The following is a 20,007-nucleotide window of genomic DNA, read 5'->3' on the forward strand; positions in this document are numbered from 1 at the left end:
ACAAAATTGCCTTGTCTATACAAAACATCTAATAAAACAATCTGCGGCAACCTTAAGATAAAATTCCCGTACTTTTCAACAGGGATTAAGAAATTCCCTGACCTGATACAAAACTCCCTGACTTTTCCCAGACCTTCAATAAAATCGCTACCGCTATCTGGATTTGTTCTCGGTAGTCCCGAACTCAACTTCTCGACTGCGTTGTGTAAATAGCCAACTGGTCAGCCTCCCACCAGTTGGGATTCGTAATAGTTTATGTTCTGTTACAATATCTATTTATTTATTTATTTATTTATTTATTCATTTATAGTGTCTCAAATTAGCACAACAGTGCTAAATACACTCGACACTTACATGAAGTTATTAATTTGTTAATTAGTAATTCAAAGTTACGCATGGAAGTAATAGTGACTTTCAAAACGTAACCTTGGCAAGTCAGAAGTCCGATCAAATTTCATAAGTTAAAAAACGTGGTTAGTCTAATCATCGATGCACGGTAATCATGTAGCAAACGTACATCTATTCATGCCTTGCATAAAGTGGCTCTGTATCACTGGAGTGGTAAATTAACCTTATGTAGACCGGGCTGTTTTGGTCTTCTGGAAGTACTTTTGACGGTCCCTTTGAGGCTCTCGACCATTTCACATGGGAATGACCCCCCACCCACCCCCCAACTCTCCTCGCACCGACCGAAGGCTACAAAGACCGCTAGAAATACTGAAAAGATCATTGTGATTAATAACCACTCGTATGGGCACTGGGCACTAACGCCACAACTACTTCTGTAAACGTGACCTTCTTATGCCGTGTTTTCACGGGAGAGATTTACTACGGTTACTGCTTACCGAGGTTTCGTAACTAAACCGCAGTTATTAGAGAAGCTGTTTACACGAAACTAATTAACTAAAGTAGGCCGCATACAACGGACGGTTTGAGGACTTTTTTGAATTCCGGTTTTCCCTTCATATAGAGAGTACCTTGTCCTCTCTTTATGAGGACCGTGTTCTCTCTTTACGAAGGGAAAACCGGAATTCAAAAAAGTCGCTTAAATCAAGTTAAATCGGCAAAATAACCACACTAGGAGCAAACAACACACGTATGGAATAAGGTAAGCCATTTTTATTGAGAATTTTCACTTTTAACTACCTCCATGGATATCTTGTAGACAATCCCATATAAACCCTTAAAATTCAATGCCATATCGTGTTGCTTGTGTGGTTCATAGAGAGAGCTTGGGCTACCCGTGGAGTAACAAGTGGACAAAAACTTGGAAATTTTTGTGCGACTGTTTTAAATATCTTCTCAAAAGAAATCATTTCTGACAACACCAAATGTCGAAAACAAATTTTGAAGTAATATATGAAACACTTGAAGTAGTGGTGAAATGAAACTGATGATGAAATTTTACCTGTGTTTTACCTGACAATTTCTCTGAACTTTGAAATTTACTTTCTCGAGTTCCCATGAGAAAATGTTTCTGGTGTTATTTCAGACAACTGTTTATACCTTTAGCTTTTAAAAAAACGCAAGAAGGATTGTACTATACTTAGAGTTTTTCTAGTACAAGGTTTTTGTCCATTAAAAACTGAAATTGCTCGATTTCCTATCGGATTTCGTCTAAAGGAGTCAAGAAGAATGTGAGGAACAATGTCAGCTAATTAACACTTTTGCCCGAACAGAGTGCGCTTGTGTGTTTAATTTTTTTTTTCTTTTCTCTTTTTCTGCTTCTTGGTTAGTCTTGTACACCTTTTATTTTGTATCAATTGTTGAACCTATTAAGTTTTTAGCAACATGTGTATAGATATATATAATGATATTTTACGAAAATATGGCATTGCATGAAACAACACATAAAAAACACCAGGTGCCTACTGAGGAGTAGTGTTACTTAATCAAGTTTCAAGACTACTTTAAGATCAAATTACAAATATAATGGAATTAAGGCAAAGTTGATATTTGATACAATGACCCAGTACTGGTATATATTCCTAACAACCAACATAAACGAGTTTAACACTTAAACAGAAAATGCCTAAAATAGATTTAGTCCAGAATTCCTATGAAAAAAGATATTTCATCCAATTCGCAATTCTGATCCTTTTTTTATTTCTCGGCTCGCTTTGTTATTCGCCCGACGATGTCCTTGTAACAAAGATGACATATTGCGTTACAGCACTTATCTTCTCTCCGGTATTTTCATTGTCTATATCTTAAATCTATGATGCACTTTTTTCGAGTTAGCGTTGCTCCCGTATTATTTCTAGTTGTCAGATGGCAACGGTTTTCGAATTGCTTGTCTCACTATGTACGCATTGCGTATCAATTTTATACGAGTTGTAACCTCCTGCGCATGAGTATAGGCTACTTTGAGCCTCTTGTTTACATCACAGCCAGTCATCCGGAAATGATATCGTCGATTAATTTAATTTCGATAACACAGTAAATGGTTTGAACCCAGGAGTATCAGTAGTTCGTATAGTGTGATCGTACGGGTGAGTGTAGTTCTGAAAAGAACTGTTGTTGGTGACTGACGTTTCGACAACCTGAACGGAAGTCATCTTCAGAGTCAAGTTGACTCTGAAGATGACTTCCGTTCAGGTTGTCGAAACGTCAGTCACCAACAACAGTTCTTTTCAGAACTACACTCACCCGGACGATCACACTACACGAACTAATTTAATTTTCTCGTCCCTTGATCCTTGATTATAACCTAGTATCTAAAATTTCTGGACTTGTAGACATTGCTTTTAACTGCGTCTCTGGAATTAAATCAGTAAACTTGTTTCCTCTTCTTTTTTTTGACGTCACACTCTTAATCGCCAGCCGCTTTCTACAACAGCACACGGAGCCTAAAGTCCTTTTGAATTCAGGAATCCTTAATGCATAGACAACTGGATTGACTAAAGAGTTAGAGAAATTCAAAAACGAAGCCCCATAATAAACTCTCCAATTTATCGAACAGTTAAAAACGAATAGAGTGTTCATAACAATTAAAGGTATCCACGAGAGTAAAGCAAGGATAGATATCAATAACAAGGTCTTTACCAGGCGTTGATTTTGTGAAGCTCTGTTTTGTTGCATCGGGAAGGTGCGACCACTTCGAAACTTTCTCCAAATGCTAAAATTACAACCAAACAGGATGAACATTAGGACCAAAGTGTATGGTAACCAAAAATGTAAGAATCCTTTTATGGAAACAAAAAAAGATAAAAGGGAAAGAATCGCAGAAACTGCAAAAGCTACTGCCCATGCTATTGAAATGGCAATGTAGTATTCTCTGGTTGACAGAATTCGGTGTTTCAGTGGCCAATGTATGGCGTAAAATCTCTCGCCAGATATCAAAGCCGCGGCTAGTATTGAGGCCTGCATAAAAACATCATCCAAGACTCTGTAGAAAATCTTGGAAGTGGTGTCCCTTCTATATAACCAAAGTTTAAATTCTCCCCCGACCAAGTAAGTGTTCATGGGCAGAGATACAGTTCCTAACATCAGATCAGCAAACGCCATATTGACGACCGTCAACAAATTCTTTTTACGAAGATTCCTGTTGACTGCAAAGAGAACAATTGTGAGCAAGTTTCCGACGGCAACCAGTACAGCTTCCAGTGCAAAAGCAGAGCAAAATGCGATGCCTGTCACTTTGAAAGGAGCATTTGTGGCTGGCCAAGATCCATTTCTTGGCGAGGTAGTGTTTTCTGAACTCGGTTCCATTCACTTGATTTGAGGACGTGAATTAAGAATGGATTTTAGACGCGAGAATTAGGTTTTCATTGCGGCTGAACACGAGGAAAAATTTCCACCTTGCACTTGATGAAACGGAGTTTTAGTGTAGTTGTTCGCTTAGAAATGGCGATTATAAGAGAACGGCTTAGTTATCAATAATCCTTACATTAGAAAGTACCCGTCAGGTTTGAAGTTCTTAGTGCATTATTTAAATTGCCATCGCCTATGTCAGCGATTCTGATCGATGTCGTAATATAACCGGACGAAGGAATCGCGCTGAGACGATTTTTTTTCTCTGCCTCTTTTTATTAGGAACACACTGATAAAGATTGAACAAAAAAGACGTTTTCATCTGTTTCATAAATTAAAGATAAATGATAACGGCTCGGTACAAAAAATATGCATACCGTTTTGTTGCGAGGAGACATAAGACAACAACAGCTACCAGAATTAGCATATGCTTTTAAATTGGGAGAGTAAAAATACACATTAATGTCACTTTTGTTTTCACGGAAATTCGCAGAAAATTCTTGAAAAGAGCAGATGGCGCCACACAACCATTGTTTTCACTGCTACAAGACCTTCGAAATTAAAACACTCTTTGCAATAGACTTCTTTCAGTCAAAGGGCGGTACTTTATATCGGGAATTCTGGTCTACAGAAACGGCGGTTTCACACTCATAGCGAAAATGTCGGTAACAGCGAAGATAGCTTTGAAAAAGTAAATATCGAACTATCATCATACGAAGGCACACAAACATCGAACAGTCCAGCTAACGTAGTAACTTAGTGATTCATTGTCATGCTTCATGAAATCAATTTGCAGTTGTTGTCGGCCGGTCGAAGGCGAATCCCCGTGACTTTTGCCGCGACACTAATGTCATTTTCCAACTTGCAGAGAGAAATCGTGTTGTACACAAAAACCGTAAGTGGAGATGCAGAATCCCAGAAGGCTGTAAACACGTATCGTCTGCCACATCCCTGGACTTTACAGGACGTTAATTATAAGCTAATGTGAGGGCGCGCCGGATTTTGCTGCTCGATAAATAGGTTATGCAAAGAGAAGATAAGTATCGGCATCAAAAGACAGATTTCCCAACGAGCCCTCCGCCGACTGCAACTCCAGATTGGGCCTAAGGAACAGTCATAGCTACCTTCGCTGTTCGCATTCAAATTTACTGAAGATTGCGTCATCCTCGACATTTTCGCCGTCAGTGTGAAGCCGTTTCTGCATACTGTATACAAGGTACCATTGTTTGATTGACGGAAGTCGTTTTGATGTCGAAGGTAGCGTAACAGTGAAAACTGTAGTAAGTATACGCATTTGCAGAGAAATAATTCTTGATATTACATAGATCTACATTAAACATTTCTGAAATATGAGCAAGCTATACAACAAAATTAAAGACAATTTTGAAAAGAAAACAGGTCAAGAACTGCGTCAATGGACTGATATATTCAACGCACAACTGGGTGGCAACCCTTAAAGCTCAGCATTTTTAGGTTAGAAACCTTTTTTGCAGAGCTAGTGTCTCGATCAATATTCAATGTCTTTCTCTCCATCTTGCTAAAATGAATATGTCACATAAACGCTGTTTATTTACGGTATAGTCAATTATTTTTCCATGAGACCTGTAACAAATGGAGTTTAATTTCATGTTAAAACGTCCGGATGCAAATTCAGAGGAAATGTTTCTGTCCCAATTATTCATTATCTCCGTCTGAAAGATGTCAGAATACATAAATGGCAAACAATTTTCTATATTGAAGAAATGCAGATCTATGCTTGATTGTTTATAGTTTTTTAGAAGCTTTTCACTTCAGAAACTAAACCCTGTGTTTATCACATGTACGTGCAACGTGCCAAACTTTATGCGTAACTCTGTGTGCAGATCTATTTTATTAGTATCAACAACGTTTCGTGTTGGAAGTCTTTCAAATGTGTGGCTATCGATGTTTCATCTGATTTCCGCCCTGATGTGTATACCTCTAAGTTGCTTAAAAGAAGCCAGATTAAGCTTAGTTTGTTCGCATACATTGGAAGGAGATGATGGGCACGTTTTAAATTGAACGGATTTATTGTGGCATGTTGTCCTTTAGAAAGTTGTTTTCTTTGTCTGATGGGACGTGTAACAAATGGCGGGATTTAAGACCATCATATCCATAGATTATTTGCAATCATTAAAGCTTATTACAGTGGCAAGCCAATGTTAGTCACTTTGAAATGCCATGATTCTAGCTACCGGTTTAACAATGGAACTTCTCTTTTGCGCCATTTTCTGTTGAAAAATGAAATCAAAGCAGTTCAGTAAAATTATAAAAATTACTGAGAGTTTAATACTGTACAGATAAAGCGCTCGGCCGTCTTCAGTAGTTTGAAGAACTTTGGCACTTGCTTTAAGTCCTCGTAACTGTTACTCGAAACTTTCAAATAGCAGCACTTCGATTCAATCAATGACGAGCTCGAGGGTGTAAAAAACAAAAGTTCTTCACCCACCTTGAAAACGTGTCAGAAAATTGTCCTACATCGTTGCGCTTCTAACACGCTAAACCGCAAAAAACCTGTTCGAATCTCCTCAACTATCATCCAAAATAGCCGCTTAAAGCTCCCTCTCGATGTTTTCTAGCTAAAAGTCCCGGATAAGCGCTCATACAAAGCACAGGACAGCGGATTTCTACTATTTCTACCTAATATTTAACAAATCGAATGTGGTGTAGCGTGGTCTGTACTCTTATCGGCAACGATACGCGTCATCTTAGTGGTCAAAATGTTTTGCTATACCTCCCGACTCAAATACGTTTTCCGATTGGAGGAAAGCGTGTCACGTGTCGTGGGTTAAAACTCACTAACTCCCTCGGACGAACAAAACTCACTAACTCCTTAGGGAGACAACAACATGAACTTTCGACTCGCACGTGATCAGGTCGTGCTCCTTTAAAGCGCGGCAAATTTGTGAGCCAGCCGGCGTAAAGCAAACAATTTCTTCGCAGTTCTTTTTTTCAACTTTTGAGTTGGGAGGTACAACAAAACACTTAATGACTAGCCCCGCGGGAAACAGCGAGTTTTGTTTCCCCTCGACCTCAATGTTCATAATATTTTTCTGGCCAATCTGCGGGACGGAATTTGACCACTTCTGGAACTGGCTCGGTAAGCTCCCAGGGGCTCTTCAGCTCTTGAAGTAAACTCTCGCCCGAAAATATCGCTTCGTCCCGGCTAGTAGCCCCTGGGTCTCCGAGGATGCTGCGCCTCGTGAGTCCACAACAAATTTTGACCACTGTGATCAAAGCCAGGTGGCCTTTTTAATCGAGCGAAGGATGCAACGTGTCTGAGAACTGAATTCACCCCTCCCCCCCCCCCAAAAAAGATTTTCTACGTGATGTATCTACGAAATCAGGCGAAATATGTTGTAAAGTCTGTCTTAACGTCCATCAATAGGCAGCCAAGTCAATAGCGAGTCACAGTTCGTAATATAAGGTATATTCTTTATTTTGCAACTTAACACTGCAACTGAATCAACAAAGTACACTTGTAAAAGTAAAAACAAGAATAAAAATGTACGACTCATTAAAAGCAAGGTTTAACATTGAACAATAAGTTAAATTTTGAAACAAGTTTTTATCTTAGTTTAAGATTTTGTTTTGTCGTGTCCCCGCATTTTATGTATAGTTCCTGTACGGTTTCTCACCCTAAATCTTACGATTAGAGCTTGGTATCCAACACCTTAAGATCAGTTGTTGTTGATTTCAGCTGTGTCGCTGGAGTCGAGATAGAATACCTGTTACTTCTTCCGCCATTAGCGTTCATCCTCCGTGAACTAAAAAAGGCTTTTCTGAACTCAGAAACTCGCAATGCGTAGACAACGGGATTGGCACAGCAGTTGGACACATTTAAAAGAACCGCCAGGAGATAAATGTTCTTATTTACTGAGACATTTGTAGCTTCTAATATGTTTATAATAATTATAGGGATCCACGACATCAAAGCAAGAAGAGATACGAGCATCAAGGTCTTTGTCAAGCGTCGGCTTTGTAAAGCTCTGTTTTGCTGTGTCAGTGAAGGCATACGCCGGTTTTCAAATTTTCTCCATATGCCGAGAGTACAAACGCAAATAATGAATGTGAGAGTAAAGGTATACGTCACCCAAAGCGAGTAATAAGCTACCTCGTAAACAAAAACCCTCAACACGGAAAGTATGGTAGAGCTCAGAAGTACTAAAATCCACGCCAAAATAATTACAACGTTGTATGCTTGCCCTGACAGTGTTCGGTATTTAAGCGGCCAACATGTGGCATAAACTCTTTCTAAAGATATCAAGGCAGCAAAAGTTATCGTGGCTTGCAAGCAGACGACAGTAACGATGTTGAGAAAAGTCGCTACTGGCAAACTCATCCTCTCTTCCCGTAACAATGGCGTTATAATCTTAATAGGCAGAGAAACAGCCCCAACCAGCAGATCAGCACATGCCATATTAACGACCAGAAAGAAACACTTTTTCCTAACTTTTTTGTTGACGGCAAAGAGAATAATAGTGAGCAGGTTTCCTGTGACAATGAGCACAGATATCAGTGAAAAAGCGCTGCACCAAGCGATGACTTCTGCTTTGGCAAAAGCATTGTTCGAGGTTGCGCTGTCAAAACTGCTTCCCATGTTCACTGAGTTTTCAAACTGAGCGAGGACAAAGGCTAACTTTTTCAAGGAATAGCTGTGTGCTTGTGAGATAGCGATGATAGGAGTGCGTTCCAATTCAAGAGAAGAACCACCATATGTTACTACGCGGTAGTCTTTTGCATTAATTTTCAGGGTTTTTGTTTTTTTACCTGAGTAACCTTACCTTAATAAACCGTCTCTTATTACATGGCTGACTCCGCCAGCGGCCAACATAAACCAAATGCTACGCTGATTGGTTACTCAACGGGCAAGATGGAGCATACATTGCCCCATGAATCTAATTCATGATGGTTGTGTAATGACCTCGCCATACACACGCTTGGTCAATGCGCTTGGTTAACGACCCACAATTAGCGTCTTATATTACGCTATTAAATTACGCTATGCGTTACGTTTTAGCGTATCCGCGGCAATTAATTCAAAAGACGTTAAAAGAAAAAAGATGCTGTTACTTAATCTATATGGCTAAGCACTTTGTAACTGAATTGTTTAAAACAAAAGAGAATTAATATCAGAGTCATAGATCGACACTTGCCTTTACTGTTTTCACGAATTTGAAAAGAAAATTATGCAATATATCATCAACTAGGAACATCCCAAAGTATTTTCTCTTCCATGCACAGAGAAAGACAAATTTATAGAACAGCTGCTATGGCATCATTGCGTTCGAAAATATTTCAGGCTAAATGATCTCTAAAACTCCCGCCAAAAAAGGAACGAAACAATTTCTCGATTGAACTGTACAACGGTTCCCAGGGCCTCTTCATATTGCCTGCCTGGCTCAGTTACTGGCACGAATTTTGTTGTGTGTTCATATGGAAAGATGTTCATCCCGCTTGCCGAGATCTCGGTTGTAAAAATCGAGACCTCGGTAACCGGGGTGGCCCGCCTTCTTCCTATGAACACAATCGAATTTTAAACAAAGAAAATTTGAGTTCGGCGAGTTCTCGGTAGCCGGGCCAGCCCGGTCAACCGGGCTCATATGAGGCCCCCAGCCAGATACATGCAGTGCAAGTTGTATGTACTAGGACTTCACTTATTCCGTTATCTAAGTTCATCAATTATTAACCGCGGAATGTTCATATTCATTAGAAACCCTTTTATCCTCGATATTCAGTGACAGTCCATGCGTCAGTTTAAACTTTCACAGTTAATTAGCTGTAGCAGTTGGCAAGGGACGACGGACTGCATTTCTCTTCCGGTGGGAAATGATTTTGAAACTTCCTGTATTTTTATGTTCTAACGATTACGTATAGTTTTTAAAAAGATTTTTCTGTTTTTACATAAGATTGCCCAAGCCTTGTCTTACTCCCTAACAAATGCACCCACCACCGGAGGACGGGGTCTGAATATTCAGTCTGTAAGACAAAATCTTTTCGTTTGATAGCGTCAACATAATCAGAGATGTTTGAGTTTGTGGCGAGAAATGAAAAGCCCAATTTTTACCTCTTGAGCGTTCATTGCAACCTGAATTCGAAGTTCAAAACTTAGTTTGGGTCCACGTTATTGGTCAGCTAAAGAAAGAAAACATATTTTGCCAGCAATGACAGAGAGCCTGATTTATCCTTTCAAACACTGAACAGAATATCTGAACGTTTTTTAGAGTGATACTACTGGTTTCTGTAAGCTTTCAGATCATGTTGAATTACATGAAGAATCGCATAGCTCAGAGAATTCTCGCACCCTGATTGGTTACCTAGGTGAGGTATTCAGCGAGGTATATTCAACTCAAAAACCGATTAGATACAATATCTTTTAATCATATTTTCAAAACCATTGTCGCCGTCGACGAAGCCAAAAACCAAACACGTCTTTTTGAAAGTGCAAGTCAATCTGCCCTGCAGTAAAATTTTTACGCGATTCGTGCGATGTCGGTTTGTCAAGTGAAATTTTATTAACGTGGAATTCACGAGTCAGGTAATGAATTTTCCTATAGTAGATTTCAAAACGCTTTACCTCCAAAACCCTTCCCAGTGGCTATAGTAATTCTGATCTCTAAAATATGCTAAAAGAAAAGCTTGCACTGCAGATCAGCAGTCTTCAATTTAACTGTAATTTTGCTGTTGTTGTTGCTGTTGCATCACACTCGGAGCATCACTGATAAATAGTGATTGTAGTGACCCGTCAACATTTAAGTCTCAAAAAGTGCTGAAACTGCTGCCAGCCACCTTAAATTAAGTGACTAATGTTTTACAGTAATTTACACTTAGAGACAAAGGATGAATGACAAAAGCAAATTTTAATATCGAGCATTAAGTTGAATTTTGAAAGACGTTTTTATGCTTTTTCCCTGACTATCCTTTACATGTAGAAATCAGCGCTACCTAACCTGAAACTTGTTTACTAGAAACACATATGAGGTTGGGATGGAAATGGCGATGGGCAAAAGTCCATAACCGCTTAATGAAATCTGAAACTAGGATTTACTGACTGTTTTTAAATCTAAGTTAAAAACTCACTTTTTTAAAATTAGCGTATAGCATGCCATATAGGATGCCCGAAAGAACTACGGGAGACGGATGAGAGGCATGAAAAAGATACACTTCTGTCTCTGAGCACCAACAACTAGAGGTAATTAATCGTTGGCATCAATTTAATCAATGAGTAATCGATGGGTAATCGATGGGAAATGAGTTGATTAGTTATTGATTATTGCCGATGATCAATGGATAATCAGTGAATAATCCATAGGCCACAACATTTTCATCGATTAATCATTGACTGCATTGATTAGGCATTGTCATTAACATAATCACTGGCACATGGCTGCACAAACCATAGACCTCACCATAGCAAATTATAACGAAGAAAATCCCGGAAAATCGAAGAAGATTTTATTGTACATATTCCACGAGCACGCGTTGGATATGAGTTGGCAATAACATCATCTCACTATGCAACAAGTGAGAGAGGATTATCTGTTCTATTAACTGAACGCCACCAAAATATAGAAAACTAGAATAAAATAAAACTGAAAATGACCCAAAATCACGCCTACGCTTACCATATTAGAGCATGGTTTAAAGGCTCATAACTCATGACGACTAAGCCGGCCAATGAAAATTGTCGAATTGCTTTATCCGATGATCCAGTTTTTAATCAGTAATAATATATCTGTAACCAATAAGTAGTCGATGGGTAATCAATGGGTAGTCGATGAGTAATCAATGGCATTAGTGAATAATCACTGACATCGACGTGTAATCATGTTGATACAGTTTGACCGTCGCTCTTACGATCAGAGCTTGGTATCCAGCACCTCAAGATCAGTTGTTATTGATTTCAGCTGTGTTGCTGGAGTCAAAACAGAAGCCCTGTTACCTCTTCTGCCATTAGCATTCATGTTCCTGATCTCTGATTTTCTTCCACACCGGAGGAAACCAAGGGCCTTTTTAAATTCAGGAATTCTTAATACGCAGACCACGGGATTGACACAACAATTGGACACATTTAAGAGAACTGCCAGGTGATAAAGGTTTTTGTTCACTGAGACATTTAAAGCTTCTAATGTGTTCATAACAATTATAGGGATCCACGACAGCAAAGCAAGAAGAGATATAAGCATCAAGGTCTTTGTCAGGCGTCGGCTTTGTAAAGCTCTGTTTCGTCGTATTGAAGACATACGCCGGTGTAATTGAAGTGTTTTCCAAATGCCAAGAGCACAAGCACAAATAATGAATGTAAGAATAAAGGTGTACGGCACCCAAAAAGAGAAGTAAGCCACCTTGGAAACAAAAACCCTTAACACGGAAAGTATGGCAGAGCTCAAAAGTACTACAGTCCACGCCAAAAAAATTACAACGACGTATGCTCGCCCTGACAGTGTTCGCAGTCTCAAGGGCCTATGTGTGGCGTAAAGTCTTTCGCAAGAAATCAAGGCCGCAAAAGTTATCGAGGCTTGCAAGCAGACGACAGAAAAGACGCTGTGAAAAGTAGTAAGAGGCGAATTCTTACTCGTCCGCAACACTGGAATTATTGCCTTGAAAATGTAAATAGGAAGGGAAACAGCTCCTAGCATCAGATCGGCACATGCCATATTTATTACAAGAAAGAAGTTTTTTCTACCCTTCTTGTAGATGGCAAACAGACCAATAGTGAGCAGGTTTCCTGTGACAATGAGCGCAGATACTAGTGAAAAAGCGCTGCACCAAGCGATGGCATTTGCTTTGGTAAAAACATCTGTCGCCGAACAAGACGTATTATTCGAAGTTGTGTTTTCCAAACTGCTTTCCATGTTTACCTAGTTCTCGGTCTGAGCGAGGCAGTGTTTTTATACACATCAGTAATCGATGGAGAAGATAGGAGTTTGTTTCAATTCAGCGGAAGTACCTAGTGTCAGCCAGCTGAATTTCGGTTTTCGTACGTGCCTTTAAAGAACTTTCTGTCCGTGAGTAACGTTATCCTGATGTCACTGTATTTGAGTCTGCGGTCAAACTTAATATATATTTGTTTGTTTTAACAGGTACGCTAACGAGCCGGGGGAAGAGTAAATACGAGGCATAATGGACTCTTAAGTCGCATTTGTATAACAAACCTCTGATACGTCCATTGGTCTGTATTTATCGACCCGATCAACAGGATGAGACATTATAATTTTGGTCGTGACGTCATTCCGTCCACCATCTTGGATCTTTCATTCTGGAACGCGAAATTGTAGAATGGAATACAGCGAGGACAAACTATACACTGTTAACTTTCTTCAGAAAATAACGTGAGTCGACTAAAAGTTAATCCAAAAAGACACTGGATGTAAAGAAAAAGTATTGCAGTTGTCAGGTATGACAACTTTTACAAGCATAACTTGCACGGTGTGTATCGAGGCTATTTATAACCGTACGTACCATGGGGTTCATAAGATACCTTTTTTTCAATCATGGCTTCGTCGTCAAACCACATCGTATTGATAAAATTAAAGTGACCTTGCTAAAGCAGTGGTAAGCCCTTTTTCTATCAGCAAGTCGAACTTGAAAACCCAAATTTCAGCTTCCCCATTAAAAAACAGCGTCCAGGCCTTGTTCCAAGAGAGGTAACCTCGATCTGCGATTTTATTTGTAAGTAATTTGCATTTTTTTTGTCTAAATCTACGTCTCCATTAGTTCATTCATGGACAAAGTTGCGACGAAGTGAACACCTAACTTTTCTCATTGATGTAAAACTTTTACGCATTCCGTAATTGTGACAACACCGGTTTTTACAGTGATTAATGACGGCAACTGAGCATTTAGTTACATTTCTCTATAGAATTTATCTAAGTAGCTCTTAGCGGACATCAATAGGCAAGACAATGCCAAAATCTTGGCAAGACAAAATCTTGGCAACGAGCGAGTAACTCAGATAGTAGACAAAGTTTTTTTCGACCTACTTTAAGTTAGTTGCATTTATTTCATCAGTTAAGTTCTCCAAAATTGTTTTTGTCAGCCGTTGCAATTAAAATCACTTGAAATCAGACTTTTCTACCGTAAATTGAAGAGCAGAAAGAGAGGAACTTCGTTAAGTGTATCCCACAGACATTCCCCTAAATACAGCAACGATCAGAGAGGTAAACTCAACACAAATTTTACGGAGAGAGAAACACAGGATTACGCGCCATTACAGCGCCAAGCTACAAACAACCGAGCAACCACTCACAACCTCAAAACACTCAATTGAATTTACTTAGAGTGACTTTCCTTGCCATTTTAAAGTGAACAGAGATAAACTTACGTTGACTAATCGTCGATGGAAGTGTAAAAAGGCACAAGATTGGGTAAAAAATCCGGCCCGTGGGCCGTATCATAAAAAGCTGGACCGGTCACGAGCGCGTGATTAGCTAATAAAATTCGAGGATTTAGGATTCCGGCCCGCTCAGATGCTTGAGAAAAAAATAAGTATTTATATAGTAAAATAGCTTAACGTCTCACAGTGGTAGTAACAAACATAACAGAGAGATCCCATAATGGTCAGCTAACGTTAAAAGAATTTATAACGGCGAAAAAATTTATTAACAGTCAGTAGTAATACGTATTCATCCGTGGTATTCCTCCGTGGTAGTCGTTTTCAGCCACAAACGTCCTTGTTACCTTCTCTGTCTTATGAAAATAGGTTCTTTTAGAGAGTTGAGAATGAAAAAAGCAAAAAAAAAAGTCTGTTGCGCTGAAAAAGTCGAGAAACAAAAAGACTGTTTATTAGACAAAGATTAAGACCGCGGCCTCTTAGCAGTTAATTGCTCTTTTGACATTTTTAGAAATGTTGGTATGAGTGCATCTTTGGTCTGTTCCAGAGTTGGTTCTTTTCTCTCTACTTACGTCATTTTCTTGGTAAGTATCATAAACAGACGCAAACGAATTAGCTGTGGATCCACGAGGCGATAGCCCAGTGGATCGACAGACTACTTTGATAATGTCATGGCGAAGTAGCAAGAGGGTTACCCTAGTTTACCTTAGTTTACCCTAGTTTATCCTCCTTGTAAACAGGCCCTGAGGCTGATGTTGCTTCCTCTCTAAATGTATTAAAACAAATATGCTCAAAATTTGAATTGTTTTAATCCAACATATAGTGGTTGTTATTTTTTCCTGACCTAATCTGCTCGCCGCCAATATCCTCTGTTACTGCTGTGAAGCCAGCGTGTATCCGGAAGTGTAATATGATGATGTAGATAATTTTTTCGGCGCGTAAATTTTCTTTGATAGGGACGAGTGCACCCCATCCTTCCTTATGGAGTCATGGGAGTATTAGCCTTGATCGCTGGGTTACTCTGCTTGTTGTTGCCGGAAACCCGCTTCAAACCAACGCTGGAAAATATCGACCAAGAGAAACAGGAGTGCAGCACTGAGACTGTTGAAAGCGACAATGATTTCCTCGGAACTGATGAAAGGGAGCCTCTTGTTCCTCCTACGGACAACCTCGTATGAGTACATGTAAATTCAGCAATAAATTAAATGATTTGTGAATAAAATTGATTGATTAATTTTAATTGATTGATTAATTGGAATCTCCAAATGGCTATATATAACACACCCCGGATTCAGCATCAACAGCAATACAAGATACATCAACAGGAGTCAGGGTTGCCACACACCGGAACAAAAAATATCTCTGACTTTCCCCTGACCTCTCACTGACTGTAAAGCAATTTTCACTGACCCTGCAGGATGACTGTTCTGGCCATGTGTCAACAAAAATAAGGATGGCTCAGGTAATTTTTAAAACAAAATTGCCTTGTCTATACAAAACATCTAATAAAACAATCTGCGGCAACCTTAAGATAAAATTCCCGTACTTTTCAACAGGGATTAAGAAATTCCCTGACCTGATACAAAACTCCCTGACTTTTCCCAGACCTTCAATAAAATCGCTACCGCTATCTGGATTTGTTCTCGGTAGTCCCGAACTCAACTTCTCGACTGCGTTGTGTAAATAGCCAACTGGTCAGCCTCCCACCAGTTGGGATTCGTAATAGTTTATGTTCTGTTACAATATCTATTTATTTATTTATTTATTTATTTATTCATTTATAGTGTCTCAAATTAGCACAACAGTGCTAAATACACTCGACACTTACATGAAGTTATTAATTTGTTAATTAGTAATTCAAAGTTACGCATGGAAGTAATAGTGACTTTCAAAACGTAACCTTGGCAAGTCAGAAGTCCGATCAAATTTCATAAGTTAAAAAACGTGGTTAGTCTAATCATCGATGCACGGTAATCATGTAGCAAACGTACATCTATTCATGCCTTGCATAAAGTGGCTCTGTATCACTGGAGTGGTAAATTAACCTTATGTAGACCGGGCTGTTTTGGTCTTCTGGAAGTACTTTTGACGGTCCCTTTGAGGCTCTCGACCATTTCACATGGGAATGACCCCCCACCCACCCCCCAACTCTCCTCGCACCGACCGAAGGCTACAAAGACCGCTAGAAATACTGAAAAGATCATTGTGATTAATAACCACTCGTATGGGCACTGGGCACTAACGCCACAACTACTTCTGTAAACGTGACCTTCTTATGCCGTGTTTTCACGGGAGAGATTTACTACGGTTACTGCTTACCGAGGTTTCGTAACTAAACCGCAGTTATTAGAGAAGCTGTTTACACGAAACTAATTAACTAAAGTAGGCCGCATACAACGGACGGTTTGAGGACTTTTTTGAATTCCGGTTTTCCCTTCATATAGAGAGTACCTTGTCCTCTCTTTATGAGGACCGTGTTCTCTCTTTACGAAGGGAAAACCGGAATTCAAAAAAGTCGCTTAAATCAAGTTAAATCGGCAAAATAACCACACTAGGAGCAAACAACACACGTATGGAATAAGGTAAGCCATTTTTATTGAGAATTTTCACTTTTAACTACCTCCATGGATATCTTGTAGACAATCCCATATAAACCCTTAAAATTCAATGCCATATCGTGTTGCTTGTGTGGTTCATAGAGAGAGCTTGGGCTACCCGTGGAGTAACAAGTGGACAAAAACTTGGAAATTTTTGTGCGACTGTTTTAAATATCTTCTCAAAAGAAATCATTTCTGACAACACCAAATGTCGAAAACAAATTTTGAAGTAATATATGAAACACTTGAAGTAGTGGTGAAATGAAACTGATGATGAAATTTTACCTGTGTTTTACCTGACAATTTCTCTGAACTTTGAAATTTACTTTCTCGAGTTCCCATGAGAAAATGTTTCTGGTGTTATTTCAGACAACTGTTTATACCTTTAGCTTTTAAAAAAACGCAAGAAGGATTGTACTATACTTAGAGTTTTTCTAGTACAAGGTTTTTGTCCATTAAAAACTGAAATTGCTCGATTTCCTATCGGATTTCGTCTAAAGGAGTCAAGAAGAATGTGAGGAACAATGTCAGCTAATTAACACTTTTGCCCGAACAGAGTGCGCTTGTGTGTTTAATTTTTTTTTTCTTTTCTCTTTTTCTGCTTCTTGGTTAGTCTTGTACACCTTTTATTTTGTATCAATTGTTGAACCTATTAAGTTTTTAGCAACATGTGTATAGATATATATAATGATATTTTACGAAAATATGGCATTGCATGAAACAACACATAAAAAACACCAGGTGCCTACTGAGGAGTAGTGTTACTTAATCAAGTTTCAAGACTACTTTAAGATCAAATTACAAATATAATGGAATTAAGGCAAAGTTGATATTTGATACAATGACCCAGTACTGGTATATATTCCTAACAACCAACATAAACGAGTTTAACACTTAAACAGAAAATGCCTAAAATAGATTTAGTCCAGAATTCCTATGAAAAAAGATATTTCATCCAATTCGCAATTCTGATCCTTTTTTTATTTCTCGGCTCGCTTTGTTATTCGCCCGACGATGTCCTTGTAACAAAGATGACATATTGCGTTACAGCACTTATCTTCTCTCCGGTATTTTCATTGTCTATATCTTAAATCTATGATGCACTTTTTTCGAGTTAGCGTTGCTCCCGTATTATTTCTAGTTGTCAGATGGCAACGGTTTTCGAATTGCTTGTCTCACTATGTACGCATTGCGTATCAATTTTATACGAGTTGTAACCTCCTGCGCATGAGTATAGGCTACTTTGAGCCTCTTGTTTACATCACAGCCAGTCATCCGGAAATGATATCGTCGATTAATTTAATTTCGATAACACAGTAAATGGTTTGAACCCAGGAGTATCAGTAGTTCGTATAGTGTGATCGTACGGGTGAGTGTAGTTCTGAAAAGAACTGTTGTTGGTGACTGACGTTTCGACAACCTGAACGGAAGTCATCTTCAGAGTCAAGTTGACTCTGAAGATGACTTCCGTTCAGGTTGTCGAAACGTCAGTCACCAACAACAGTTCTTTTCAGAACTACACTCACCCGGACGATCACACTACACGAACTAATTTAATTTTCTCGTCCCTTGATCCTTGATTATAACCTAGTATCTAAAATTTCTGGACTTGTAGACATTGCTTTTAACTGCGTCTCTGGAATTAAATCAGTAAACTTGTTTCCTCTTCTTTTTTTTGACGTCACACTCTTAATCGCCAGCCGCTTTCTACAACAGCACACGGAGCCTAAAGTCCTTTTGAATTCAGGAATCCTTAATGCATAGACAACTGGATTGACTAAAGAGTTAGAGAAATTCAAAAACGAAGCCCCATAATAAACTCTCCAATTTATCGAACAGTTAAAAACGAATAGAGTGTTCATAACAATTAAAGGTATCCACGAGAGTAAAGCAAGGATAGATATCAATAACAAGGTCTTTACCAGGCGTTGATTTTGTGAAGCTCTGTTTTGTTGCATCGGGAAGGTGCGACCACTTCGAAACTTTCTCCAAATGCTAAAATTACAACCAAACAGGATGAACATTAGGACCAAAGTGTATGGTAACCAAAAATGTAAGAATCCTTTTATGGAAACAAAAAAAGATAAAAGGGAAAGAATCGCAGAAACTGCAAAAGCTACTGCCCATGCTATTGAAATGGCAATGTAGTATTCTCTGGTTGACAGAATTCGGTGTTTCAGTGGCCAATGTATGGCGTAAAATCTCTCGCCAGATATCAAAGCCGCGGCTAGTATTGAGGCCTGCATAAAAACATCATCCAAGACTCTGTAGAAAATCTTGGAAGTGGTGTCCCTTCTATATAACCAAAGTTTAAATTCTCCCCCGACCAAGTAAGTGTTCATGGGCAGAGATACAGTTCCTAACATCAGATCAGCAAACGCCATATTGACGACCGTCAACAAATTCTTTTTACGAAGATTCCTGTTGACTGCAAAGAGAACAATTGTGAGCAAGTTTCCGACGGCAACCAGTACAGCTTCCAGTGCAAAAGCAGAGCAAAATGCGATGCCTGTCACTTTGAAAGGAGCATTTGTGGCTGGCCAAGATCCATTTCTTGGCGAGGTAGTGTTTTCTGAACTCGGTTCCATTCACTTGATTTGAGGACGTGAATTAAGAATGGATTTTAGACGCGAGAATTAGGTTTTCATTGCGGCTGAACACGAGGAAAAATTTCCACCTTGCACTTGATGAAACGGAGTTTTAGTGTAGTTGTTCGCTTAGAAATGGCGATTATAAGAGAACGGCTTAGTTATCAATAATCCTTACATTAGAAAGTACCCGTCAGGTTTGAAGTTCTTAGTGCATTATTTAAATTGCCATCGCCTATGTCAGCGATTCTGATCGATGTCGTAATATAACCGGACGAAGGAATCGCGCTGAGACGATTTTTTTTCTCTGCCTCTTTTTATTAGGAACACACTGATAAAGATTGAACAAAAAAGACGTTTTCATCTGTTTCATAAATTAAAGATAAATGATAACGGCTCGGTACAAAAAATATGCATACCGTTTTGTTGCGAGGAGACATAAGACAACAACAGCTACCAGAATTAGCATATGCTTTTAAATTGGGAGAGTAAAAATACACATTAATGTCACTTTTGTTTTCACGGAAATTCGCAGAAAATTCTTGAAAAGAGCAGATGGCGCCACACAACCATTGTTTTCACTGCTACAAGACCTTCGAAATTAAAACACTCTTTGCAATAGACTTCTTTCAGTCAAAGGGCGGTACTTTATATCGGGAATTCTGGTCTACAGAAACGGCGGTTTCACACTCATAGCGAAAATGTCGGTAACAGCGAA

General features: G+C 39.0%; 3 protein-coding genes across 3 annotated transcripts; 1 reads left to right on the forward strand and 2 right to left on the reverse strand.

Annotated features, from left to right (window-relative positions):
* Window positions 1-7,185: 7,185 nt before the first annotated feature.
* Window positions 7,186-9,167, reverse strand: LOC149097991 (adenosine receptor A3-like). Its single transcript, XM_089278115.1, has one exon. The coding sequence runs from the start codon at window positions 8,369-8,371 to the stop codon at window positions 7,424-7,426; it is 948 nt and encodes a 315-aa protein (XP_089134241.1). The 5' UTR covers window positions 8,372-9,167; the 3' UTR covers window positions 7,186-7,423.
* A 2,041-nt stretch (window positions 9,168-11,208) lies between these two features.
* LOC149097992 (adenosine receptor A3-like) lies at window positions 11,209-12,818 on the reverse strand. The gene has a single exon (XM_089278263.1). The coding sequence runs from the start codon at window positions 12,624-12,626 to the stop codon at window positions 11,631-11,633; it is 996 nt and encodes a 331-aa protein (XP_089134389.1). The 5' UTR covers window positions 12,627-12,818; the 3' UTR covers window positions 11,209-11,630.
* Window positions 12,819-13,876: 1,058 nt separating this feature from the next.
* Window positions 13,877-15,344, forward strand: LOC149097993 (solute carrier family 22 member 13-like). The gene is made up of 2 exons (XM_089278264.1): window positions 13,877-14,688; window positions 15,061-15,344. Exons 1-2 carry the CDS (start codon window positions 14,626-14,628, stop codon window positions 15,280-15,282), a joined length of 285 nt encoding a protein of 94 aa, XP_089134390.1. The 5' UTR covers window positions 13,877-14,625; the 3' UTR covers window positions 15,283-15,344.
* The last annotated feature ends 4,663 nt before the right edge of the window (window positions 15,345-20,007 follow it).

The sequence above is a fragment of the Orbicella faveolata genome, unplaced genomic scaffold, assembly GCF_042242905.1.
Source record: "Orbicella faveolata isolate gen_17 unplaced genomic scaffold, um_ofav_v1 contig_46, whole genome shotgun sequence".
NCBI lineage: Eukaryota > Metazoa > Cnidaria > Anthozoa > Scleractinia > Merulinidae > Orbicella > Orbicella faveolata.

Bases quoted from the DNA above. Each gene is read 5' to 3' on its own strand.
- LOC149097991 (XM_089278115.1), bottom strand. From the start codon at position 8,371: ATGGGAAGCAGTTTTGACAGCGCAACCTCGAACAATGCTTTTGCCAAA.
- LOC149097992 (XM_089278263.1), bottom strand. From the start codon at position 12,626: ATGGAAAGCAGTTTGGAAAACACAACTTCGAATAATACGTCTTGTTCG.
- LOC149097993 (XM_089278264.1), top strand. From the start codon at position 14,626: ATGAGTGCATCTTTGGTCTGTTCCAGAGTTGGTTCTTTTCTCTCTACT. The intron at 14,689-15,060 runs GTAAGTATCATA...TTTCTTTGATAG, and splicing joins CTACTTACGTCATTTTCTTG to GGACGAGTGCACCCCATCCT.